We start from the raw sequence: 27,999 nt of genomic DNA on the forward strand, positions 1-27,999 counted from the left end.
CCGGGGGAAAGGGGAAGCCGCCATTTGCACGCCGACGACTCCAACCGCCAAGGGGAGGAGTCGCAGGGTTTTTGCGTCATAGGATGAAGCAGAAGACCCTGCGCCTCCTCGCTTTGGCGGTTGAAGCATGGAGTCGTCGGCGTGCCAATGGCGGCGGTTGCCTGGCGGCCCGAGCCTGAGGCCCCTGACGGCGCCGGAGTACGGCGTCCCCCGGGAGCAGCAGCTGCAGGCCCTGCAGGACCTGACCCGGGCCCACCTCCAGTCCTTCGACTTCGCCGTCGGGAACGGGCTCCTCAGGGCAGTGCAGGTGGGCCTCTCTCCCTGGGGTCCCTTGGCGAAGCTGAGAGAGTGTGACTGGCCCAGGGTCACCCCAAAGGGTTAATAGGGCAGAGCAAAGATAGAGAGATAGAGAGATACTACTTTGTTTATATAAAAATGCTACGCCTCTTCGATAACAAGAGAGATGATGGCTCTCTGATCTGGGTCATAAGAATGTACCCAAATGTAGATGTGGGTAGATAAGGCCTAAACACCTAAAGACACCAGACCCTGCCTGATCTTGGAAGCTGAGCAGGATCTACCTTGGTTGGTGCTTGGATGGGGGACCACTAACAAACCCTGGTACTGTAGGCTATATCTGGGAGGAACAGTCTAGCAAAACCACCTCTGAGTATCCCTTACCTAAGAAACCTCTGTGAAATGCATGGGGTCGCCATAAGTTGACAGGTGACTTGAAGGCGCAGAGATTGCCATTGCATCCGTTGTGTTTGCTGGGGCAGGCAGGCAGAGATGAAGAATTGCCAGCAGGCTCTGAAAACACTTTGCCCTTTTCACGGTTTATCTGTGAGGTTCTGTTCTTTCCTCTCATTAATGCATTATTAGTACTGTGTTTCTGAATCTTCTCACCAACTGGGTTACAAATCCAGAGATAACCTTGTTGGCTATGCAGCAGTATACAACAAAATCCACAACATAGTGATGCCCTGATTGTGTCAAGTAAATTGCAAAAAAATGCATCATGGAAGCTTTGGAAGCTTCATTGGCTTCTTCATCAGGCAAAGATGTTAAAAGATCCTGCAGGAGAAGAAAAGTGTCTCTGGATCAAAACACACTGCAGAAACAGTCCAGTCTGAGATGGCTTTAATTGCCCTGGCTCAATGCTAGGGAGTTCTTGGAACTGTAGCTTCATATGACATTGGCTTTTCTGTCAGAGAGCTCTGGTGCCACACAATGAACTACAGTTCCCAGGATTCCCTAGCACTGAGCCAGGGCAGTTAAAACAATATCATACTGGATTATTTCTGCAGTGCGTTTGGACCAGTGTTAGAGACGCAGGCCTTCTGTTGCCAGTTAAGATGGCCTAGACTCCATAGAGCAGTGTTGTTAACCTTTGGTCCTCCAAATGCTTTGGACTTCACCTCCCAGAATTCCTGAGCATTGCCTTCACTGACTGGAACTTCTAGGAGATGAAGTCCAGAACATCTGGAGGACCACAGTTTGAGAATCATTGCCTAGACTAGGGATATCAATATAGGCAGAAGCCACTCCTTTTCTTGATCATGTGGGGATGTGGACAAAGGGCAGTAAAAGTTTACATCTGTTGGCAGCAGCAAAGTAAATCTCAGCAGATTGGATACTGTCCTGTGACAAGGAAAAGACCCCCTCTGAGCTAGTGGCTTGAAAGATGTTTTGAGCAACATTACATTTCTTAGGTGCTTTATGGTTCAATTGGCATAAGTAATTTGTGACATTCTACCTCCACCCTGGACTCTTCTTTTAGGCCATTCCACCTTTGGAGCTTGCTTTTAAGAACGACCGGCTCACTTTGGCCATTACAGGAGCCGTCATCAGCCCTCCTATGGTTCCCAAAGGGACTATATGCAAAGAGATGAAAATTTACCCAGCCGAATGCAGGGGACGCAGAAGCACCTATCGTGGAAAATTAGTGGTAAGTAGCAAATGTGAAGGAATACAGTGATTCTTCGTGGGGTTTTGGGGTGTAGCAGGTGAGCAAATTCCCTTTAAAAATGTAAGAAGCATAGTCATCTGGTGTTCTGGTCTTTTGGAAAAGTCAGAGAGCTCTGGTACCACAATAAACTACAATCCCCAGGATTCCCTAGCAATGAGCCAAGGCAGTTAAAGCAGTCTCAAACTGGATTATTTCTGCAATCTGTTTTGGACCAGACTTTAAAAATATAAGAAGCACAATCATCTGGTGTTCTGATATTTTGTAAATGTTATATACTGTATATAATATAGACATATAGAAATTTTAGTCAAAGTTTGATCCCAGAAAACTTCAGTTGACTTATCCATGGGTCAGTGTAGGTACAGTGGTACCTCGGGATACGAAATACCCAGGTTACGAAATTTCCGGGATACGAAAAAATCCCATTGGAAATAATTGTTCCGGGTTACGAATGTTTTTCGGGTTACGAAAAATTTTTTTGGTGCTTTTCGGCGCTTTTTCGCACGAAACGCGGCTTTTCCCCATTAGCGCCTATGGCAATTCGGCTTACGAAGGCTTTTCGGGTTACGAAAGCGGCCGCGGAACGAATTAATTTCGTAACCCGAGGGAGCAGTGTACTGTACTTTAACTCTTGCTAAAAAAGGAACCATTCCCTGGTGAAAGGCAAGAGAGTAATCTGTCCTGGAAGCACTGGCCCACCTCTGCTGCTGCTTCTTCTTATTATTATTATTATTACTATTATTATTATTACGCTTTATTTATATAGCGCTGGCAATTTACACAGCGCTGAACATACAGTCGATTAAAATAGATAAAATAAACCTGCCTATGGCATACATTACTTGAAAATAATTAAATATATACATATTAGTATATGTTAACATTCAGTAAAATAAGGCAGACAACAAATTAAAATAACATTAGATAACAATCATGTAATTCTTATCCATCTAGCCTTTAGGGTGACACAAACAGTTGTGCCTGCTGGAATTTTGTTAAGTTCTTTGGCATTGTTTTCCTTTGCTTCATCCTTTAGATCCTTTGTTACATGCCCCTAGGTTTTACCCTTCACTTATCCACAGGCCATTTCAAAATCCATAATTTTGGCCCCAAAACCTGCCCTCGACTTCATGTTGTCAAGTTATTGTCGAGTTTATATGGTATTTAGATGAGGAAAAAAAATAAGATTACATACTGGTGTTACAACAGCAAGCAGAGAACCTTTAGCCCTCTAGATGTTTTCTAAAATTCCCAGACTTCTTTACATTTGCAATATTGGCTGAATCTTCTAGGAGTTTATACATTAGAATGGGGTGTGAATCATCCAGATGATGTTGGACTGTAATTCCCAGTCATGACTGCTGGATGCTGCAGTCCAGCAACATTTTGAGATCCACACAGTTCCCACCCCAGTATTGCAGGTGAATGCTCTTCAGGAACAATATTAATTTGCCTTCATAAGATATTTAGAGTGCAGTTCTTTCTTTGGGAAGGGAATGGTCTTTACATTCTTTCAGTGGTTATTTTGATAATTCTCTTTTTTTTCTAAACTCTTCTCCTCTGTATAGGCTGATATCAGCTGGAGCGTGAATGGCATTTCTAAAGGGGTTATTAAACAATCCCTTGGCCATGTTCCAATCATGGTGAAGTCCCAACTCTGCAATCTCCATGGTCTTTCTCCTAAAGCACTCATTGAACACCACGAGGAGGAAGAGGTATTACTGAACTTTGTTGGTTTGGCTTTCTGCTTTTGTAAGAGCGACCTAATATATAACATTTGTGAGTTGGGAAGTTATGGGAGTCTATTTGGCTGAAGGTCAAGGTATAGATACTCTACATAAATGAATAAATATTGCTGTGGAAAAATAAATCATATCACTGAGTTTTCTTCCCGCTCTTGAGGAAGAGGTTCTGTTGATTCCTGTTTGATATTTTAAATTGACTTTATGATGATGAGTTTTCATGTTTTTGTTGGTGAGCTTAATATTAGCAATGTGGTCTTCTTACATTCTGTTTCCAAACCACTCATTTTGGTGCTGTGCATTTTAAAAAGTGAACAGATGTGCATTGATTAATAAGCTGGAGTTTGTGTTTTTTGTTCAATCATTTAATAGCCCTATTCAATGCTCACTTCTTTTCTTTTTCTTGTCAGGAAATGGGAGGCTATTTCATAATTAATGGTATAGAAAAAGTGATCAGAATGATCATTATGCCAAGACGCAACTTTCCTATTGCAATGATAAAGCCAAAATGGAAATCTAGAGGTTCTGGTTACACACAATATGGTAATTTTTTTAAGCTAATTGGTTGTAGATTTTCAATTTAACATCAGATGGGAGTTAGAATTTTTTAAGAGTTCAGTTCTGCTACTATTTGTGGGGGGGGGGTATATGTTAATCGGTTTGTGTGTTACTCAGTTTGTTACACATTTTTCTGTTGATTTTCTTATGTTGTGTAGAGACATTATTGTGGTGCACATGTTTTGGCTAAAATTGAGATATAGTATAGATATGCAGTAAACAATTTATTGTTCTTCTATCCTTGTGCTCAAATAGAATATCCAGAATTATCCCATCCATCACATAGATCAGGTCCACGTATTTGTGTTGAGCTTTATTTCTTAACAAATAACCATTTCTGGCAGGTGACAAAGCGACATGGGCTCTCACCAACTCAGAGGCTTGTTATGTAATGTACATTCATAATCTTAATCCAGAGTTTCTTCACTAGGGTTCCATGAGATGCTGCTAGGGTTTCCACAAGAAGTTGTGATTGTTACTGGGATAAAAATAACTTTTTTTTAAAAAAAGCTGTCAATGTAATTTTATTGCAGAGTTCCTGAAAATGATTCCCCCATGGTAAAAAAAAACTGGGAAAAACTATTACTAACCCTTTCTCATGCTACCCAATTCTGGGTAGCACCTTTACATAATTAACAGACGCAAGACCTTGTAGACCAGGTCTGTGAAGTGTTTATGAATTGAATAATCAAAAAATGCTCCAGTAAAATGGCAGTATACCATAAGGACATTGGAAGGGGCTATGGGTCACTAGCAGAGCATGTAGTTTGAACGCAGAAAGTTCCAGGGTCACTACAAAACATTGGTTAGCGCAGCTGAAAAGAGCTTTGCTTGAGACCTTCTGCAAGGCTCATCCATTTAAAATAGATAATACATGGTTAACCAGACTGGTGTTTTGATTTTGTATAAAGTACAGATGTACAGTACTATTTCTCATACCACCAACAAGATATAAATTGTATAGCATTTGTCTGAATTAATATAGCTATTCCTTATATCAATATTGTCATAGTTAGGCACATACTTTCCCAGTTTTGTAGCAATCTTGATTACTTTGTTAATCCAGAAGTGCTTATTTTAAGCTTCCTCACATGAAGAACTTGTTTAATTTTAAAGGGTAATCATATAGTTGAAAGGGGTCTTTAATCTGGCCTAGTCCAACTCCCTCCATTGTGTAATCTCAGATCTACAGCATGCCTGACAGATGGTGGTCAAGTTCCTACTTAGGGTCTCTAGTGAAGAATCCACCCCTTCACAAGGCAGTCTCTTCTGATGTCTCATACTATTAGGAGGTTTTCTCATTATGTTGAGTCAAAACCTGCTTCCTTAGAATTTCTACCCATTGATTCTAGTACTACCCTCTGCAGCAATGGTGGGAAAGCATCTTCCATCATCTACACAGTAGACCAACTATCATGTCTCCCTAGAACTTTCTCTCCTCCATCTTAAACTTACTCATCTGTTTCAAAATACTTCTTTTCCATACTGTTCACCATCCTGGTCACAGTCCCTGGATATATCTTACGTGTGGTACAGACCACCCCAGAGGGGTGGCCTGCCAGCAGCCTGATTACCTCCAGAGTAAAAAGAACCCGGAAAAACCTGCCGCAGGGCAGATGCCAGACTGTGGACGCTGCACAGTGCTTACGTCACAATGGTGGTGCCCGTGTACACAGGACACCGCCATTGTTATGCCACTGTGCCGTGCTAGGGTTAGGGACTGTGCTGTTGCCACGCAGTCCCTAACCCTAGTATCGCCAGGAGTATGGCGCATTTGGGCGGTCTGTACCGCATCCTCGTTTCAAAAAGTTGCATCACTTGCCACAGGATTTAAATATGCATAAACAGGGTATGTGGCATAGTGGTTTGAGTGCTAGACTGTGACTCTGGAGAACAGGGTTTGATTCTCTGCTTGTCCATGTAAGAAGTCACACAATCTCAGCCTTGGGATGGCATTGGCAGTGATAAACCTCCTCTGAACAACTCTCTGAACAAACCAAGAAAACTCCATGATTGCGGAGGGGGGGGGGGATCTTAGAGTCACCATAAATCAGAAACGACTTGAAGGCACACAACAACAACAACCAGGGTATTATTGAGGTAGCACTTGAATTCACTCTGTCTTTGATGACCACAAGAATAGGTCATTCATGTGTGATTTCCCCTTTTACTTGTACATTTGGCTATGATTGTCTTTTAAACAATAATAACACTGATACTAAGACTTTTTTCTTTTGGGTGGTGTTTAGGCATCTCAATGCGTTGTGTTAGAGAAGAACACACAGCAATTAACATGACCCTCCATTACCTTGAAAGTGGCACCGTGATGGTGAACTTCATCTATCAGAAGGAGTTGTTCTTTCTTCCATTAGGATTTGTATTAAAGGTATTACTGGTGTGCTGCTATATCTAATAATATGTGTTATATCTAGTAACTATTTTTCACATGAGACATACAAGTCTCCAGTAACCATTAAGCCATACTCACATTGTAAGTTATTTATGGCACATCAACAGCAGACAGGAAAGAACCCTGGCTTATTTCTTGTTTGCTTGAAAGAGCCTGTTAACTATTCTTAAACCTGTGACTGTAGCCCTATGCAAATGTAACAACTGATGCATAGTTTGACTCTGGGCTAAATATGTTTTCTTCTGCACTGTCATGTTCCCTCTCTCCTTTCCTAGTTAGAGCAAACCATGAATTGGTGAGCATCCTAGCTGGATCAAGTTAAACCTTGGATTCCAGTTCTGGTTTGAAGGCAAACCAAGTTTTACTTGATATGGGCATAGAAAGTTACAGTCTGTTTTAAAGAGGGGGTGAGGAAAGGAAAAGAATCAAAACATTCAAGGGAAGGCAGAATTAACATGAATGATGCTTGCTCATAGTGGACCAGCCATGATTTGTTACATCTGAATTACACCTACCCTTGCAAAGCAGACATACAATTATAGTTTATGTTATTCAGTGTAGTTTGCTATTCCATCTTCTCTTCCTGCTTAATGCTTGTGAAACCCCTTTAATTAGTATAAGGAATGTCATATTGAGGAGGGAGCAAGCTTGTTTTCTGCTGCTCCAGAGAACAGGCCCCAGAACAATGGATGCAAGCTCCAGGAAAAGAGATTTCACCTCAACATTAGGAGGAACTTCCTGATAGTAAGGGCTGTTCGACAGTGGAACACACTCCCTCAGAAAGTCTCCCCCCTTGGAGGTCTTTAAACAGAGGCTGGATGGCCATCTGTCGGGGATGCTTTGATTGAGAATTCCTGCATGGCAGGGGTTTGGACTGGATGGCCTTGATGTTCTCTTCCAACTCTACGATTCTATGATCTTATCCAAAGACATCAGGTCACAAAACATATTGCATATATATTTAGAGAGAGCGAGCATATTATCAGGGAAAGAAGCATTTGTAATTAGACAAGCATCCAAAATTTACCCATTTTCAGACTTTCTAGTACACTAGTGAAATTAAATCTGAAATATGTTTATTTTTAATTAACCTCCAGAAATAATTTTTTATACACCAGGATCTTAATATAGTAACTGTTATTGTTCTACATATTTAATATATTGCCCTCTAACGCTCTTATTTTTAACTTGTCCATTCCAGGGATTGGTTGGTTTCTCAGATTTCCAAATTTTTCAGGAGTTGATCAAAGGGAAAGAGGATGATACATTCTACAAGAACTGTGTGTCTCAGATACTGAGGGTGTTATCAGAAGAGGGCTGCATGACACAAAAGCAGGTCCTGATCTACCTGGGGCAGCGCTTCAGAGTGAAACTGAACCTTCCTGAGTGGTGCCCCAGTGAGCAAGTTGGAGAGTTCCTTTTCGAGTATGTCTGTATAGAAGTGTGACTGAACTTGTGTTTTGCTATTAATGTACTCAATGACATTCATGACAACTTTGAATGTGAATCAGTAGTGTGATACAGCTGCAGAAATAACTAATGCAGTTGTACCTAGAACACCTAAAGATTCATCATTTCATTGGGTCTGATAATCTTCATGAATGCAGATGGCAGCTATTTCACACCATTCATAGAATAATAAAGTTAGAAAGGACCACTAAAGTGATTTTGTCCAGCTCCAAGCTATGTAGGAATTTGTTTCTAAAGCATCCCTAGAAAACAACTATTTAATCTCTTTTTAAAAATGTCAAATGAAGGCAAGTCCATCCCTCCATGGTAGTATATTCCACTCTAAAACACTTTTTACTATCGGGACGCTCTTCCTAATGTTTAGTTAAAATTATTGGTGTAGATGGGGAATCTCTTTTCTTGTCCTACCCACTGGACCAGCAGAAAACTACCTTGCTCTGTCTTCTACATGAAAGCCCTTCAGATATGTAAAGATGGCAAGTATTTAAAGATTGTGTTCATAGTTGCTGTGGCCAGCATTCTGCTGATGAGCTTTCCTCAGCTTATTTGGGCTGAAACTCAGAGAAACAAACATGTTACCTACTGCTGTAGCGAACCTTTGAGGCCTTCCCATCTTGACAGAACATGCCTGAGACTATGCTTTGCTTCCATAACCTTTGATGGGCTTGGATCATCTCCACACCACAGTGAACTGGCAAAAACAGCTTTGTGGAGGAATGCAATTACAAACTGGTTTAACAGAAGATTGGTTTTATCTACACCTGTCAGACCTCATCTAAGTACTTGTCCGTTTCTGGATCCTAGGCATTTAAGAAAATGGACAGGTTTGAATGGGTTGAGAATTGGGAAATGGAGATAGTCAAATATTTAAAAAGTGAAGGAATTGCATATTTAGAACTTGTTGGAAGACCAGGAATCTTTTGCTGGAGAAAGGCAAGATATCCATAAGTACATATGGGGTCTCTTCAGAGGTCTGAAGGGTTTGCATATAGAACAGCAAAGTTTGGGTTTCTGCTACCCCAGAGGGTAAGGTGAGAATCTTACAGGCTTTAGTTACAGGCAAATAGATTATAGTGTAACATGTCGAGAAACATCCTGACAACTGTTTTGACAGTGGTACTTAGAGGAATGCAAAATGGTTGCTTACATTTTATTCTCTTGAAAAACATTAGATTTGTGCTAGATAAGAGGTCCTCTTTTGGTGAATTAAGAGTGATCAGATGCTTCTTTCCCCCTAAAATTTGGAGGTGATTTGTATTGTTTGAAGCTCAGAAAATGAAAGTGTTGAGTTTATGATTGATTAAAATTGCTACCAGGTTCCAATTCTGGAATCATGAATATTTTATTTCACTAAAAAGGCAATCCAGATAATTTCAACATGGGGTGATTTTTGTTATTGTTACTTCTTCAGACAATGTATCTGCATACATCTGAAATCCAAAGTTGAGAAGTTCTACTTGCTTTGTCTCATGACCCGGAAGCTATTCACTTTAGCCAAAGAAGGTTGCATGGAAGAGAATCCGGACAGCTTAATGAATCAAGAGGTGCTCACATCAGGACAACTTTACCTCATGTTTTTAAAGGTAATATTCTGAGGCTGATTTTCCTTGCTTTATTTCACATTCTCCCACCCACCTCAATTCCCATGGTAGCCAGAATCTTACTGTCGTCGATGTAAGAATCACATGGCTAGAGCAAAAAACAAGAGCTGACAAGTATTTGTGGGACACCCCAGCCTTAGGCACGGCTCAAGGTTTTAGTTGACCTTCCACTTACCAAAAGGACAGGTGGTTCCCACATGCTCTACCTGACAAGGTGGCTTAATTCTTTGGACCACTGATGAAGACAATTGTCGAAACGCGTTTGGTCTTTTTTTGAAACTTTTGACACTTTTATCTGCTTTGGGCATACTGTATATCCCTTTTCAACCAAGCCTCTGTTTGTGCACTCTGTAACTATATTAATATTGTGTTTACTTGTTTCCATACATGGTGTGAGACGCAGAGGAATTGTTATAGTTTTGTATTATTTTGGGAATTGCAGTTTCCAAGCCCAGTTCTGCTTATTAACTTTCAGAGTGTGGCTTATAGGCCAGATTAAGCCTCACAGCTGGTTTTAGTTCTGGTTTAGTTTTTAACATATTGTTCCAATAAAATCATAGTTTTTTTAGCTACATTTTCCCCTAAACTCTGTGTTTTTCCATAGAGCAAAAAACAAGCCTTACATTCTTGGTCCAGGAAAGGGGGGATTCCCTCCTGTCCTAGCAGTCCTCACAACAAAATTAATAGCCTCATAGCTTTTCTCTGCTGTGATTCATAATGTGCATCCACTAATAATCATTATCTTCAAATCATTTTATGCCAGCCTTCTAGCCTTAATTATTGGAAATACTATTTGATAATCCTTGAGTGAATTAGACCTCGGGTTAAGTCACCTTGCAATAGGAGTCATTTAAGGCAGATCTCACAAAAACAAGGTTTTTTCCCTCGCATCTTTTGGTTGGTGCTGAAGCGTTCTTTGGGAGATGAGATATTTTTAAATGTTGTGAAGTATCATAGAAATGCTTATCCTTTAAGTCTCTTGTCCTGATTGTATTTTCTCTCACAGGAAAAAATTGAAGTCTGGCTACAGTCTATTAAAATAGCCTTAGAGAAGAAAGCTCAGAAGTCAAATTTACCTTTTAATTCAGAAAGCATGTCGAAGATTCTAGGCAGGGGAACAGATCTTACAAGGATGCTAGAATATCTCCTTGCTACAGGGAACCTTCGCTCTAAAAGCGGTAAGGGAATCAGAGACCCTATTCATTTCTAAACATGTTTGTTCTAAATTCAGTCCTGGGTCTTGTTTTAGGAACATCTGCATAGGCTAACAACCTCAGAGAACTCAAGAATGTTTGCTTAGTCTGAGTGATACAAGCGTGCCTTAGAAGTCCAGAATTGTATGAATACGTACTTGCAAACATGGCTGAGAGCCAGCATGATGTAGTGGTTTAAGTGCTGTACCTGTGACTCTGGAGGCCAAAGTCTGAATCTTACCTTAGCTATAGAAATCCATTCAGGGACCTTGGGCACATTCTCAGCCTCAGAGGAAGTGAAAGGCAACACCCCCCCCCCCCCCCCACATACACACACAAACCAGTCTTGCCAAGAAAACCCTGTTATAGGTTCATCTTAGAGTTACCAGAAGCCCAAAACAACTGGAAAGTACACAACAAGAGCAAACATGGCTGGCCCTTTCTTTAGGCCAAATGATGCAGCTACACCATGGTGTAAATTGCAGCAGCAGTAACCAGCTGTTCCTTCTGAGCCCATCCCAGCCATTTCCCTCTATTGGAAAGCAGAGCTCGGTGTGACAAACAGCCTGTCTTCTAATCTAGTCCTCTAATCTAATTTCCTGCCCTCGGGGATATTGGAAGTCCCTGTCCCATTGCAGAATTAAAGTATGTAAGATTCAACTGCCAGTTCACCTGGCTTCTGTACATGGAATAAGGGGTGTGTGTATGTCTGCCTCAAGTAGCAAAATTTCTCAGGCTGTCTGATGAAGATCTTCTTACTTTTTCCAAGGTCTGGGCATGCTGCAGAATTCTGGTCTGTCCATTATCGCAGACAAGCTGAACTTCATTCGCTATCTCTCCCACTTCCGCTGTGTGCACAGAGGTTCTGCTTTCCTCAAGATGAGAACCACAACTGTGCGTAAACTATTGCCAGAGTCCTGGGGTTTTCTTTGTCCTGTCCACACCCCTGATGGTGAGCCCTGCGGTTTGATGAATCACATGACAGCCCCGTGTGAAATAGTAACACACTGTTCATACACAACCTCCCTGCCATCTTTGCTTTGCTCTTTAGGTAAGTGTTAACCTATTTGAATGATTACAAATTCTTTTCCCACAAAGCACATGTCAAATGGCATAGTTTTTGTTCTGTGGAAATATGCATGCAGTCAGATTCATTATTTCAGTGGTTCTTGGCTCTGGGAATCTCAGGACTCCTTGGAAAATATATTGGACTGCATGACAGAACATCAGTAGCATCAGACCAACTTCCTGGAAGAGTGCATATCTAGACTATTAATACTTTCTTACAGTGTTTTAAGTACATCATTGATAGTTAGTACATTAGTTCAAAACATGGCAGCCAGACTGGTCTCTGGTAAATCCAATAGAGACCATATAACACCAATCTTAAAATCACTTCATTGGCTGCCCATTAGTTTCTGCGTCCAGTACAAGGCGTTGGTTATCACCTTTAAAGCCCTAAATGGCTTGGGTCCTATCTTTGGACCGTCTCCTTCCATATAATCCTCCCCACACACTTAGATCCTCAGGGAGGAATTTGCTACAGCCTTATAAAACAGAGCTGTCCACGGCCTCCCAAAGGACTTTCTCAGCTGTTGCGCCCAGATTGTGGATGGCCTGCCGGATGAGATCCATCAAATTACCACCCTCAACAGATTTTAAAAAGCTATAAAGACTGATCTCTTCTGACAGGCCTTTTCCAAATAGCTTCTCCGGCCATCTGAAGAACTCTAAGATCTCCGACCACACTTTAGTCACGGTCTATAGTTTGATCTCTCTCTCTCTTTCCATATATATATATATACACATACACACACACACACACATATATATACACACACTTTATTTTTATGTATTTTTTAAAACTCTTACATCATTTAATTGTATTTGGGGGGGGGGTTGTTTTTTTAATCTTTGTAAGCTGCCCCGATTGCATCTTGTAGAGGGGCAGGATATAAATACATTTGATGATGATGATGATGATGATGATGATGATGATGATGATGAGCTGTATTCTAAGGAGTTTATCACACAACACTGTTGTATCATAATCACACAACATTAGTCCTGTCTTTGCCTGGACCTTATTGCATGATGTTGTGTATCTTCTGGTGCTGTACAACTATTGTGGCATCTGTAAATCTATTCTTTTCCCAGTGGAAATTAATAATTTATCCTACCATGGTTTAGTAAACACTTTGGGTACATATTGTCTCGCTTCAATTCGTTGCAATATTAGGAGCATAGTGGGTGCAATTTGAGTGTGTTTTCCTTGCTTCTCCCTGGAGAATTCCCCAAAGATCTCCAACAGGGGAGCCTCAGACTGTTGCTAGTGGTTGGGCTGGGAGGACATCAGGCTTTCCTAGAACTACTGTACTTCAGTCTCTGTTTAAGGTTTGTTTGTTTTTTAAATATCGAAAGTAGTGAAACAGCACAATTCCAATGTAATCCTATTAAAGAATAATGCTGAAAGTAATTAAAGATCAAATATACAAAAAGTGATATACAAAAACTGGGCAAGGGTTGGATCATGAGAAAAAGCAAAGAAAAATGGTGGAAGGGGCATGGTGTGTGTGTTGCATAATAGCATCAATATATAATTGTGCAATTACATTTTTCTGTTTGGGTGTTTTGTTGTTGTTGTTTTGTTGTCATTATGTAAATCATGGTACAGGCAGTGGAGGAAATGGGGATATAAATGGCAAACACAGGAATTAATTCATTTGAAATGCAAACCCAGTGATGGTACAAAAGAACCTATTGCTGTTCCTCTACCTTTCCAACTATAGAAGAAGCAGTTTTCAAGAAGAATCACTTGAAAAAAACTGACTGGTGTGATAAACACCTGGAGCACACCATCAGGTCATGTTTGGTGGTAGTGAGATCTAATAGGCCTGACCATTGCTTGGTGAGCACTAAGCACATGTTCTAGGCTAGAATATTGCCCTGAAGTCTTTGGAGTGTACAGGAGTTTCATGGCAGAATAGAAAAGATATTCAGCAGATATGCAGTAGACTCCCAAAAGCCATGATGGTGAACCTGTGCCGAAAGTGGCACTTGACGCCATTTCCCCAGGCATGGGCTAGAGAGAGAAGGCGGAAGAGGTACATGTATGCCTGTTCCATCGCCTCCCTGCCATTTTGGGGCCTCCCGCTGTCTCTCTTGCTCTTCCTCCCAGCCCTCTCCCAGATGGTTGGAGGCCGGGAAAACAGCAGGGAGAGGAGGAGCGACTGCCGCGTGCCAGTTCCTCCTCCCCAGAGACCTTTTCCAGTTTCCAGCTATCTCCGGAGGGAGAGCTGGGGGCAGGAAAAGGTCTTTGGGGAATAGGGATGGGCCATGTGCCCAGGCCTCTTGGTTCCTGCCTCCCTTTCCTCTCCCCCAAAAGAGCTCCAGGAAAGCCCGTTCGGAGGAGAGGAAAGGTCCAGGACCAAGAGACTTGAGCACATGCCCATGCCTCTTGGTCCCTGCCTCCCTTTCATCTCCCCTGAAGGAGCTCCAGGGAGCCTGTTTGGGGGAGAGGAAACCTCCGGGGCCATGAGGACTGGGTGCGAACTTATGGCTTTGTCCCTGCCATGGGTCTTTTCTGCCCACAGCTGTCTCTGACTGCTGGGGGTGGGAAAAGCGGGAGGAGAAACCATGTCCCAGGGGTGGAAGTCCTGCTCCCGGCATGCAGCCCCGTCCTTGGGGGCAGAAGCCCCGCCCCCGGCACGCAAATTTCAAAAGGTTCACCATCACTGCCCTAAAGCAACCGTGAGCAGTGCTTGAGCACAGGTCTCTCATGCTGGTTTGAAGGCTCTCAATAAATAATGATGTGGTGATTTCTGTCTGCAAAGAATAGCAATAGCAAATACATTTCTATACTGCTTATCAGTGCACTTAAGCACTCCCTAAGCGGTTTACAAAGTGTAAGCTAATTGCTCCTAACAATTTGGGTACTCATTTTAGCAACCTCAGAAGGATGCCAATCTGAGTCGAGCTTGAGCCCCTGGGCTGATATTGAACTCACAACCTTATGGTTTGTGAGTGAGTGGCTACAGTACAGGCATTTAAGCACTATGCCACCAGAGGAATGGTAGCTCCTTAGACACAACAAATCATTTCTACATATTTTGTGTAGTATTTATGAAAATTGTCTGTACCACAATATTCCTGCAGCTTTTGGATGTAATGCAGTGGTTCGCAACCTTCCTAATGCCGCGACCCTTTAATACAGGTCCTCATGTTGTGGTGACCCAAACCCATGAAATTATTTTTGTTGCTACCTCATAACTGTTATTAAATAGGTGTTTTCCAGTAGTCTTAGGCGACCCCCATGAAAGGGTCATTCGACCCCCAAAGGGGTCCCAACCCACAGGTTGGGAACCACTGGTGTAATGCATTAACTGTTGTCATGAATCTTTCTCTAGGAGTCACTCCAGCCGATGGTATTTCCAGCCAGCCCTACTCTCAGTGTTACCCAGTTGTTTTAGATGGATCTCTGGTAGGTTGGATAGAGGAAGATCTGGCTCCTGGCCTTGTGGAGACACTCCGGCACTGTAAGGTCAGCTTTGTTGGATGAACTGCCATGCAAATCTGTACTGCATTACTTTAGAAAACCCTTTGCATTGTTTTGATCAAGCTCTCTATAGCTATATTATTGTCTGATTCTCTTGCTGCATGTATTCCAGCTGCAAAATTAGTAGCATTTAACTTAACACCTTTTGTTAACTTCCTTTTCTTTTTCTTCTTTATATGTGGCTCTACAACCTGTATTATCCTTATCAGTAATTTCTGGTTTTAAAATTTTTATTTTGCCTTTTCATCAACTGATGTGAATTAATGTATACTCTTCTCTTAAGTTCTTTCTCATTGAAGGGTACATTTATTTTTGTTCCTTTTTTGTTTTGTTTTGTTGTTGTTGTTTTTTAGATTGTAAAGCCTGCAGGCAGGGAACCGTCTAACTAAAAGATTGTATGTACAGCGCTGTGTAAATTTACAGCGCTTTATAAATAAAGATTAATAATAATAATAATAATAATAATAATAATAATAATAATAATAATTGTTGTTGTTTTGTAAGCCAGCTTTTTCTGTTTTGATGTATCATAGGCAATGCAGGAGAAGAAAATTCCAGTTTGGACAGAGGTGGTCCTTATCCCAATGACAGGTAAACCCAGCCTGTACCCAGGGCTCTTCATTTTCACTACCCCTAGTAGGATGATGCGCCCTGTACGAAACCTAGCCCTGGGGAAAGAGGAATGGATTGGCACAATGGAGCAGGTAATGTGTGTTTGTGTGTGCATAAACACATATATTGATTACAGAGTGGTGACTAGTTTATTTTATATTGGGGGAGTCCAGGCACCATTCTCTGCAGTAGTAATAATAAGAAGTCGCTAGTTTCGCGCAATTACGTGAATACGCATTCAAACTGGCTCCCCATTGCCCGAAAATAGCATGCCATTGCCCGAATTTGCGTGTGGCAGTCTATCACGCAATAATGTGAAACCACATGATTGCATTCAGACTGACTTCCCATTGCCCGAATTTGCGTATGGCGGTCTATCACGCAATAACGTTAAACCCCATGATTGCGTTCAGATTGCCACTGGATTATACTTCCAATTCCCCTTGTCTGATAAACTCATAAGAAATAAAGCCTGTTGAGAAATTTCAACCTAGATTACATATTTCACTCTGAGTTTCTTCTGGAAATGATATTGCACCATAAATTGACATGAAGTAATGATGAGTCTTAAGAATACTTTTAGTGCAGAGCTGAGCAACCTGTGGCCCTTGGCCTGACTTCATGCAGTTCTCAGCTTCAATTCAAAAGCCCTCTAATAGAGGTAATTTCAGACCTCTGTATTTCCTGGCAGCCTACTGGACACAGAGGGAAGAATCTGGAGGTGGGATGGTGGAGGAAGGAGAGTGAGCCAGATTGACTACTTCAGAAAGTGAAAGAAGTGATGTGCATGGCAGGGAGGTACCATTGCTCACTCTTGGCTTTGCTGAGTATTGGCTCCAGTCATGCTCACTACTGGCATGCAGTCTCCAATAGATTCCTTTTGGGAGAATACACCTTGGAAGAAAGAAAAAATTCCTACCCTTGTATTAATGTGTCAAATCAATAGTATTCTAACTGGATAGAAAAATCCTATTTTGTATCCTACTCTATGTTTAAATAACTGAATGCTGAATTCAAACTAGAGAAGGGGGGATGCAATTTACTAGAAGATTTTGTGCTTTGCACATAAGTGGCCCTGGGTTCAATCCCTGTTATCTCCAGTTAAAGCTTGGAAAGAGATCTGTCTGAAATCCCTGAAAACTGTTGCTGCTTTCATAAAACATGAGCTAGATGTACAATTAACTTTACCCAGAGTAAAATAGTTTTCTATATTTTTATATATTCTTGCAGTCTTCTGTGTACTTTTTCTTACTGCTTTATATCGTTGATGTTGCTTGGATGAATACTTCTGGGTACTGCCCATGAAAGATGGAAGTAAAATAATAGATTTGATGGGCTCTTCTTCAAATAGAGTTTCTAAAAGTGACCGGAATGGGATTTTTCATGTTCTAGGTTTTCATGAACATTGCTGTATTGGAGAATGAAATTGAACTTGGACTGACCACTCACCAGGAACTCTTTCCCCACAGCATGTTAAGTGTGGTAGCAAATTTCATTCCATTCTCTGATCACAATCAGAGTCCAAGAAATATGTACCAGTGTCAAATGGGTAAGTTCCCTTCATACTGATAATTGTAGCTTAATCTTTTTCATTCAGAGCATGTCCAAAAGAAGGCAACTAAAATGGTGAAGAGTCTTGAAACCATGCCCCATGAGCAGAGACTTAAGGAGCTGGGGATGTTTAGCCTGGAGAAGAGAAGGTTTGAGGTGATGTGATAGCCCTATTTAAATATTTGAAGGGATGTCATATTGAGGATGGAGCAAGCCTGTTTTCTGCTGCTCCAGAGAATAGGACCCAGAACAATGGATGCAAGCTACAGAAAAAGAGATTCCACCTCAACATGAGAAGGAACTTCCTGAAGTAAGACTTGTTCGACAGTGGAACACACTCCTTCAGAGAGTGGTGGAACTTCCTCCTTTGGAGGCTTTTAAACAGAGGCTGGATGGCCATCTGCTGGGGGTGCTTTGATTCTGTGTTTCTGCATGGCAGGAAGTTAGACTGGATGGCTCTTCTGGACTCTTCCAGCTCTATGATTCTATGATCCCAAGGGCTAAATTCAATTTCAGAGATGTTCTCAAGGTCTGTATCCCTCAGTGATGGGTGGAGCTCAAAGCAAAAGAGTTTTTAAGCATATTTTAATTTGATGCTTTTACTTCCAGTAACCAAGCCTTAGGTGAGGCATTAAAAAATAGGGCAGGGGAGGGGGGAATACAAAACTGAGAAACACACAAACAGTGGTTTCATCATGGGGAGGAGGAGGAGAAGGCTGGCTGGCTAGCTGGCTGGGGAAGATAGGGAATCCTAGAAGGTCAGAACTAGCCCCAGGGTCGAAAGTTCCCCATCTCTGTTGTAGGTCCCAATTGCAAATATGCCTGTTGTGTGTAGGTTCTCCAGAGCTTGCATCCACATATGTAGAGAACTGAAATTCAGGGAGATTCCCAAACAAGGATGGAGGCAGAGTGGGAATGAATGAATGAATGAATGAATGAAGAGAAAAATAAAACTGTTGTTCACAGTTCTCCTTACTGACCAATATTCAGTATGGTCTAACCACTGGTGTGCTCTCTCCTTTGTCCACTAGGAGGTAGGTTGGTTATAGAAAGACAGCCAGAAGGTAGTCTAGAAGGAGATACTTTTCCTGCTCTTAAACCTACTATGCATGTATTTTTCTCTTCATTCTTTCATCTCAGTTGTTTGAACACTTGTGACTCTGCTTCCCTCCTTGTTTGGGAATCTCCCTGAATCCCAGTTTCTTATACATGTCTGTTCCTTCATACCCTTACTAACAAGGTAGAGGCTTTTGTACAGCCTGCACCACTTCCTTTTGATTGGCACCACATATTACACCAGGAATAGAGAACGTGGCCCATAGGGTGGATATGTCCCATAGTGGTTCCCCATCCAGCCTGCAGACCTCTTGCGTTAAGTATGATCAGAGATAAGAGGATATCAAAGGACCAGAAACTGTTGCGTGGAAGTATTCTGTGCTTTGCACCCTGGGAGGCTGCTTGAGTGGAGCTTACTCTTAAAGACTTACATAGAAGGTAGCCATGCTTGTTAGGCATGAAATACGTTCAGATTGGTAAGAGCCAGAGCTGGCTTCAGCCCTGCCCTGTGTCCTACTACAGGTGTGTCTCAGATATTGTTGGAATGTGGCCCCAAGATGGCCAATTCATTTCTGGCCTGAATTCAAGGTGTTTATTATATTTAAAGTCCTAAATGGCTTGGTACCTCAATACTTGAGGTAACACTGTAAATACCTGCCTGAAAAATGAAATCTCCAGGAGGGGCCTTCCTCCGTGTCCTACCTATATGAAGGCTATACAAAGTGGAAAGACATGGAAAAGGGCCTTCTCAGATGGCAGCAGCCCAAATTTGAAATGTCCTTCACTTGGAGGTCCAGTGGTATCAGTGTTGATTTCTTTCCAGCACCAAGCTAAACTGTGGCTTTTTTAAAAAAAACCTTTGGGTATTACAGTGGTACCCCGGGATACGAATTGATCGCGTTACGAAATTTCCGGGATACGAAAAAGTTAGATTGGAAAAAACTGTTCCGGGATACGATGTTTTTTTCGGGTTACGAAATTTATTTCGGCGCGAAATTCAAACGCAAAGCGCGGCTAGCGGCTTTCCAGCGCTAACGGAAAGCCTTTTCGGGTTGCGAAATTACTCGGGTTACGAACGGAGCGGCGGAACGAATTAATTTCGTAACCCGAGGTAGCACTGTAATGTATTTCAAGTCTACGTGTACCTTTTAAAGTGATTTTAACTGTTACTGTGTTTTTACCTTGTTCAGATATTTATGTTTTTAATCTGGAAATGTTTTGGGTTGTTTAGATCCTGTGCTAAAAGGCAGGATATTAGTGCCTTTATAATTACGATCCTTCCCAAATTGGAGTTTAGTCTCCAGGCCCTTCCCCCCCCCCCCCCCCAAAAAAAATTCATCTGCTTTCCAATCTGTTGATTTAGCTCAATTTTCTCCAAATTCCTCAGGCAACCCCACCTATTTTTGGCTCAGTCCACTGCTTTTTTGGACTACTTCTTAATAATAATAATAATAATAATAATAATAATAATAATAATAATAATAATATTTTTATACCGCCCTATGGGAAACCAATCCGGGCGGTTGACAACAGTAAAATATAAAATATAACAATTAAAAACACTATCTCTCCCTCCCCTTAAGACAGTATTAAACAGTGGCCTGTTACAGACTGCCAAAATAAAGCTGGTTCGGGTCTCTTTGAAGGTATGCTATTTAAATGATGTGTGGGTCCTAAGAGTCCGGAGGTCGTGCCAAAGCCACACTTCATTCCTAAGCACTGGAGTGTGGCTTTGGTGCAGCTTCTGGATTCTTAGGATGAATGCATCATTTAAATAGCATACCTCCAAAGAGACCCGAAGCAGCTTTATTTTGGCAGTCTGTAACAGGCCAGTATGACATATTAAAAACACAATATCAAAGCATAAAAACAACAATTAAAAACTAAAAACCCTGATATCCCTCTGTTGATTCTCAACCATCACTAAGATGGGGCCACGGGAGGAATGAGGGTATCAGGGAACCTGGGCCGGGATGGTTAATCTGGAAAGGCCTGCCGGAAGAAATCCGTCTTGACTGCTTTTTAAAGCTGTCTAATTATGTTATCTGACGGATCTCATTCGGCAGGTCGTTCCAGAGTTTGGGGGCGACAGCAGAGAACGCCCTCTGGGAGGTCGCCGCAAGCCTAGATTTTAAAGGCTGCAGTAAGTTCCTCCCAGAGGACCGGAGAGTGCGGGGAGGATTGTATGGGAGGAGGCGGTCCCTGAGATAGCTTGGACCCAAGCCATTTAGGGCTTTAAAGGTGATAACCAACACCTTGTACTGGGCCCGGAAGCTCATAAGCAGCCAGTGGAGGGACCTCAAAACCGGAGTAATGTGGTCCCTCCTAGATGTTCCTGAGACAAGCCTGACTGCCATGTTTTGAACCAGCTGTAATTTCCGAGTCAAGCACAGGGGTAGCCCCATGTAGAGTGCATTACAGAAGTCAAGGTGTGAGGTTACCAGTGCGTGCACAACCGTCTCGAGATCCCTTACTTCCAGAAAAGGGCGCAGCTGACGTATCAGCCGAAGCTGATAACAGGCACTCCTGACCATCGCATTTACCTGATTTGTCATCAGGAGCGACGAGTCAAGGAGCACCCCCAGACTGCGAACACAGTCACTGGAGGCAAGTGTGACCCCATCCAGGACTGGAGGTTGCAACCCAATTCTTGGTTTCGGGGCCGCTACTTCTTTCCCTTGCCTTCTTTTGCACCCTCCTTCCACTTACTTCCCTTGCCTTAACATGTAGGTTCTTTTCATGCTTCTAGTATGATGGCTTTCCTAACAACATTTTGTGGTGGCTAGTACACACCCAAAACAAAGAATGTTACTGGACTTTCTAAAACAATATCAAGATTCCAGCCAATTGCTGGAGGAACTAAGAAGCAGACATAAAATCATAGAAATGGACCCAAGCGTTTTCCATCCCAATTCCTTGCCAATTTAGGAATCTACACATAAAGCATCCCTGGAAGATAGTAATCTGGTTTCATTTTAAAAACTTCCCATGAAAGAGAATCCATCATCTTCTGAGGTAGTCTCTTTCACTGCTGAGCCGCTCTTACCATCAGGTTTAATTAGATTTTCGTTTATGCTAATATGAGTCCATTAGGTCGAATCCTGCTTTCTGAAGCAGTAGAAAACAAGCTAAAAACAATGGAAGGTCATTCCAATCAGACTACAAAGGCTCTCCAAAAGTGCTTATGGAAGACATTTAGATTAGAATTAGGAAGACATTTTAGGATAGGATTTCCCACACCCCATCCCTTTTTTCTGATTGCTTGTTTGCGGGTGAAAGGAGAAAACTATAAATAATTTTGAAAGGTACAGAGAAAGTAGGAAGCTCTTTGGAGCTAAATGTTCTGCATCATCATCATCATCATCAATCATCATAATATATTTCCCGCCTCTCTCTGCGGATTAAAGCGGGATTACAACATAAGATAAAAATACACGAATACAAAAGCATAATAAAACATATTAACCCCTATATCCCTCCCACCATTACAAATAATAAAATTCAGTAACAGTTAAAATAATAACATTAATCGCATATCCTAAAATAAGCAGGAAGAAGTGGGCAGATTAAAGGTGATGGGGCTATCTCTTTGGGAAGTCAGTCTGGGAAGGCCCACCAGAAGAGATCCGTCTTGACAGCCTTTTTAAAGGCGTCTAAGGTGGTGATAAGACGGATCTCTTGCGGAAGGTCATTCCACAGTTTGGGAGCAGCAGAAAAGAAAGTCCTCTGGGAGGTTGCAGCCAGTTCGGTCTCCTGTGGCTGCAATAAGTTCTTCCCAGAGGATATGAGTGTAGGTTGGATTATATAGGGAGAGGCACTCCCGCAAGTAACCTGGACCCAAGCCATGTAGGGCTTTAAAGGTGATGACCAACACCTTGTACTGCACCCAGAAGCTAATTGGCAGCCAGTGCAGAGATTTTAGGACAGGTGTTATATGGTTGAACCTGGCTTTCCCAGTGTCCAATCTGGCTGCCATATTTTGGGCCAATTGTAGCTTCCAAACTTGACACAAGGGTAGCCCCATGTAGAGTGCATTGCAGAAATCGAGGCGGGAGGTTACCAGTGAACGTACCACCACTTCTAGGTCCCGCTGGTCAACCGGTTGATAACAAGTGCTACTGCCGCATCTATCTGGGATGACAACTGGAGGAATGAGTCCAGGAGCACTCCCAAGCTGCGAACACAGTCCTTTAGGGAAATTGTGTGACCACATCCAGGACTGGTTGACAAATCTCCATGCCCAGATTTGGGGTTCCTATAGCAAGTACCTCTGTTTTTCCAGGATTCAATCCTGGAAGAGATGGGAGCTTGAAATTGGGAACTTTGGATTGCATATATAACAGCTCACATTACACATATATTTTAAACAAATTATATAGAACTGAACATGCTGAAGTGATATTATTTTTATATTTAGAAAGCTGCCTTTAACCACCATGCTGAAGAATGAGAATTGTGTGGCCCCTTACTCACCATTGGCTGTGCTGGGAGTTACAATCCAACAACATCTGTAGGGCTGCACAATTTCCACCCCTGGTGTAGCCATTTTCTTCTGCTTTCACAGGCTATGTTATTTTTGTCTCCTCTCCAGGCAAGCAAACAATGGGTTTTCCTCTTCTGACATTCCCCTATAGGTCAGATGATAAACTCTACCGGCTTCAAACCCCTCAAAGCCCGTTAGTTCGGCCAGCCATGTATGATCATTATGACATGGACTCTTACCCAACTGGTACAAATGCAATTGTTGCTGTGATCACCTATAGTGGCTATGACATGGAAGATGCAATGGTAAGTCCTTTTTTAAAAGGGTGCAGGAGAAACAAACATCCACACACACCCCGTCTAATGCAGCATGTATTAAAGTGGAAATTGATTCTCTTGGAAGTAGCTGTAACTGTTCAATTTCATGACAATCAGTCATGGGAAAATGTATACCTTGTAAAACACATCAGTCATGATGATCAATCAGCCAGGTGTCACCACTTGAAAAAGATCTGTGGTTTCCACAAAACCCTACTTGTGAGTTGATTTCCATTTACTGTGGAGAGGAGTGAACATGGGATGAGTTTCTTTTTAAGAAATCCCCAGGGACATATATGGCTTTGAAAGTCTAAACTAGCAAATTTAGTTGATCATAGAAACAAAATGGCTATTGTTGATATTTAAGTGCTGGAGCATCTTGGATGCCTGAAGATCTGCTTACTGTCATATAAACTAGTTCAGATAGTTAGGTCATCCTTTCAGTTCCAGGTGACCACTTTGGACAGCTGGATATCTCAGGGCAGCCAACCTGATGCTGTCCAGATGTGTTGGCTTGCTATTATCTATGATGGTTGGTAGTGTTGGGAGTTGTAGTTCAGTGCATCCGAAGGACACCAGTTTGGGGAAAGCTATTTTAGTGTTGGTGGGATAGGGGACACGTTTCTCCTAAATCAAAGAAACAAGGTCTCTGTCATGAAAGCATTGCCTATTTCCGGTTTTTACTCCACCTTGATAACATATGGGGCTCTTCCTGTTTAGATTCTGAACAAGTCTTCGTGGGAAAGAGGGTTTGGCCATGGAAGTATCTATAAGACTGATCGCATTGACCTAGCAGAAAAAAATCAAGCAAGGAGAAGACAATCTGGTGTTTGGGATTGGTCCTGACAGAGCAGTAACTTTACAGAATCTCGATGCTGATGGCCTGCCCCCCATAGGAACCAAACTTCAATACGGGGACCCTTACTATAGCTATTTGAATCTCAACACAGGGGAAAGCTTTGTGACATATCACAAGTAAGTTCAGATTGTTAATATTTAGCTATAGTGAAGAAGAATAAGCTTGGTAAACTCTCTAAAATATCAACCATCAACAGTATGGGTGCTCTCTTAAATCTCTGGGAATCTTAACAGTTGAAAATGTTCTGAACAAATGCTTGAGTAGAGTCAGTGTAGATTAAGTGCATTCACCTTTGATATGGAGGAATCTCCCACTTTGCCAGTGGTGCTTACTGACTGCCTTTGAGCTAGTCAGTCACACTGTCAAATCTTTCTCAGTCTAACCAGCCTCATGGTGCAGCTGAGATCATTGGAATGCTCTCTGTATTGTCAAAAGTGGCGTATAGTTAGCCTTCCACATTTGCAGCTTTGACTTTTGTGGATTTGATTAATATTTTCTCTTTAGGAATGGCTAGGTCCTCCAGCATGACTGTGCCAGGGGTTCATCACAGAGTCACACTGGAGGACCTAGAGATTCCTAGAGAAAACACTTCTCTAGGCATTCATAGATCCTGCAGTGCAATTCTTTGGTCATCTTCTGATGGGTGATGATGGCCTTAGAGATGTGCTAGAGGAGCCAGAGATTCCTAGAGAGATTTTCTATCAGGGAAAGAAAATATAAGTTTTTTATTTGTGTTTTGTTTTGTTTTGTTCATTTTCACAGGGGTCCTGCACCCCTAACCCAGGAAATGCAAAGGGCCAACTGTGTATATAATTTTAACTGTTTCTTGTTGGTGCAAGCATCTCTCTGTGTTTCCCTAATGATTTTGCTGTAGTTGCACGTTCTATTCATATATAAACAGTAGGTTTTTTTTTGAAGCCACAGCTTTGAAAATGTAAGCACAAGGTATTAGAACTGAGAGGTAGAGTGTGAAAGCATTTAGTTTTGTTTGTATTCATAATGCCTAGAAGAGATCTTTCTTTCATCTATTCTTATTTGGTCTCTGTATTCCATTAATAGTTAAGATGTCCCCACACACAGAGATAGCTTGGAATAGGTATTATTGCAGAAATTCTCCTAAGCAACAACTGATATTTTCCCCCCTTCCTTTCCAGAAATATGGAAGTCTGTGTTGTGGATAACATTAAAGTTTGTAGTAATGACATTGGAACTGGACGATTCAAGTGTGTGTGCATCACTCTGCGAGTCCCCCGAAATCCTACAATAGGGGACAAGTTTGCTAGCCGGCATGGACAGAAGGGCATCCTGAGCCGGCTGTGGCCAGCTGAGGACATGCCGTTTACAGAAAGTGGAATGGTGCCAGACATCCTCTTCAACCCTCATGGCTTCCCATCCCGAATGACCATTGGCATGTTAATTGAGAGTATGGCAGGGAAGTCTGCAGCACTGCATGGACTTTGTCATGATGCCACCCCTTTCACATTTTCTGAAAAGAACTCTGCTGTGGAATACTTTGGCAAGATGTTAAAGGCTGGGGGCTACAATTACTACGGGACAGAAAGAATGTACAGTGGTGTATCAGGAGTAGAGCTTGAAGCTGACATTTTTATTGGTGTTGTCTACTACCAGCGCCTTAGGCACATGGTCTCTGACAAGTTCCAGGTGAGGACCACAGGAGCCAGAGATAAAGTCACCAACCAACCACTTGGAGGAAGGAATGTTCAGGGTGGCATCCGCTTTGGAGAGATGGAACGGGATGCTTTGTTGGCTCATGGAACGTCCTTCTTGCTGCATGATCGCCTCTTCAACTGCTCCGATCGTTCAGTGGCCCATGTTTGTGTCCAGTGTGGCAGCCTGCTTTCTACTCTATTAAAACCTCCGCCTGTGTGGTCCACCACACGTATCAGGCAACATATTTGTACCCTTTGCAATAGGAATGACACCATTGAAACTGTTGCAGTTCCTTACGTCTTCCGTTGTTTTGTGGCAGAATTGGCTGCCATTAATGTCAAAGTGAAACTTGATGTGAATTAGTTCTGGCAGTATAAACTATGCTTAACTCTCAGAGAGTTAACAAGTATGTTTCTCCTGTGGAGCCTTTTGAAAAGGGCTGTTAATCCGTTATGAATAGTAAAATTAAGATATAGTTTATTAAACAACTCTTTAGAGACAAGGTGGAATTCTGCTTAGCAGTGTCCAACTACAAAAAATAGACTCCAGGGGCACATGATATAATTAATGGAGTTACTAGAGCAGTTCTTGGGATTTCATGTGAATGATTGAAAGCTGACCTTTTAAAAGCACATTTGCTTTGCCAGTTTGGAGAGTGAAATAACTTCTCTTTCATGCTGTATGGGCTCTCAGTGATGGTAATTGATGCTCACAACAGAAACACCAAAGGGACAAATCAAAGGTCATGAGAAGACAGTCTGAAGTCTGCAATAGAGCATGTGTCCTTTATGCTTTAAAACAGTTGCTTATTATACAGAAAATGACTTTGGGTTACAACTCCACAAGCATCCCTGTACGGGCAGAAATTTTCCTCCCTTTTGTCCCCTGCCACACAACTGAGGAGTGCAGCCATTGTCTGGATGGAAAGAATTTGCTTTGTGTTGATGTTCTGAACACATGACAGATACCAAAGAATCTCGTCATGCTTTTTCCTTACATTCTGAGGTCACTTCACTTTTTATTCATTTCAGGCAAACATACCATTCCTGAGCTTGTGGGGCAGGATAGTTGCACCTCCAACCTCACATCAGATAGTGACTCCTTATTTTCATCCAGGTAACTTCTGTGGAAGAACTTACCAGGAGGCCCATCCACTATTGCTCCATTACAACACATGTGCAGAAATTAAATTTTGATTGCCGTTTGTTTTATTTCCTGTTAAACTACCCGGTTTGTGAGTTTTTTGCTTTCATAAGATTTGACATTAAACTTGCTGCTTTTGAAAATATTGCTGAAATGTTGCTGCATCTTGGCTGTGACTCCCCACAGGAAAAAAAAAGTTTATTTTAATAAAATCCCAAATTACACATAATACAAATTGTCTCTTGGATCTTGAATAGGGTTGACACTTTGACATGAAGGTTTGTAGCCAAATAAATCATCTTACAAGTAAGTCAGATCTTGGGTATAAATTATCCATAGTCTGTTAGTAATAATCATGCTTCACAAAAGTTACAGGGGGGGCTCAGGAGCATGTTGTACACCATCACAGAATATGAAAACCAAAGTTTAAGGCTCTTTTAGTGGAAAGCAAATGGCTGATTCTGGATGCAAAACATCCAGAAGTTGCTATCAGAAGCAGAAGCAGCAACTAATTTATTTTAAAATAAACAAGCCCAACCATTTATAAAAAATTAGTACTAGAGTGAAACAGGGCAGTGGTTGCAAGTAAGGGATGAGATTAAACCAGGAGTGAGAGTGAGTGAGGAGGATGAAAGGTGAGGTGAGAGCATCTGCACATTTGTTTGGTGTAGCAAGCCTAGGCTTGTGCCTGCCAAGATGTGCCAAGAGTTATTAGTTGTTTATAGCACTGGGGGAATCTCCAAATTGTTGCTGGGGTGGGGGATGTCCAGAGGCTGGGTTTGGCTGGCCATGCGCACACACTCACACTC

The 27,999-nt window shown here is 42.0% G+C and overlaps 1 protein-coding gene across 1 annotated transcript; it reads left to right on the plus strand.

Annotated features, from left to right (window-relative positions):
* Positions 1–27: 27 nt before the first annotated feature.
* POLR1B (RNA polymerase I subunit B) lies at positions 28–27,419 on the plus strand. The gene is given in 16 exon segments (XM_042470161.1): positions 28–307; positions 1,781–1,948; positions 3,538–3,684; positions 4,122–4,254; positions 6,519–6,655; positions 7,881–8,104; positions 9,561–9,732; positions 10,757–10,928; positions 11,713–11,994; positions 15,350–15,483; positions 16,032–16,202; positions 17,503–17,659; positions 23,309–23,505; positions 24,238–24,315; positions 24,317–24,492; positions 25,531–27,419. Coding segments are annotated over 16 exon segments (3,408 nt in total). The 5' UTR covers positions 28–127; the 3' UTR covers positions 26,411–27,419.
* Positions 27,420–27,999: the final 580 nt, after the last annotated feature.

Source organism: Sceloporus undulatus, chromosome 1 (genome assembly GCF_019175285.1).
Source record: "Sceloporus undulatus isolate JIND9_A2432 ecotype Alabama chromosome 1, SceUnd_v1.1, whole genome shotgun sequence".
Lineage (NCBI taxonomy): Eukaryota > Metazoa > Chordata > Lepidosauria > Squamata > Phrynosomatidae > Sceloporus > Sceloporus undulatus.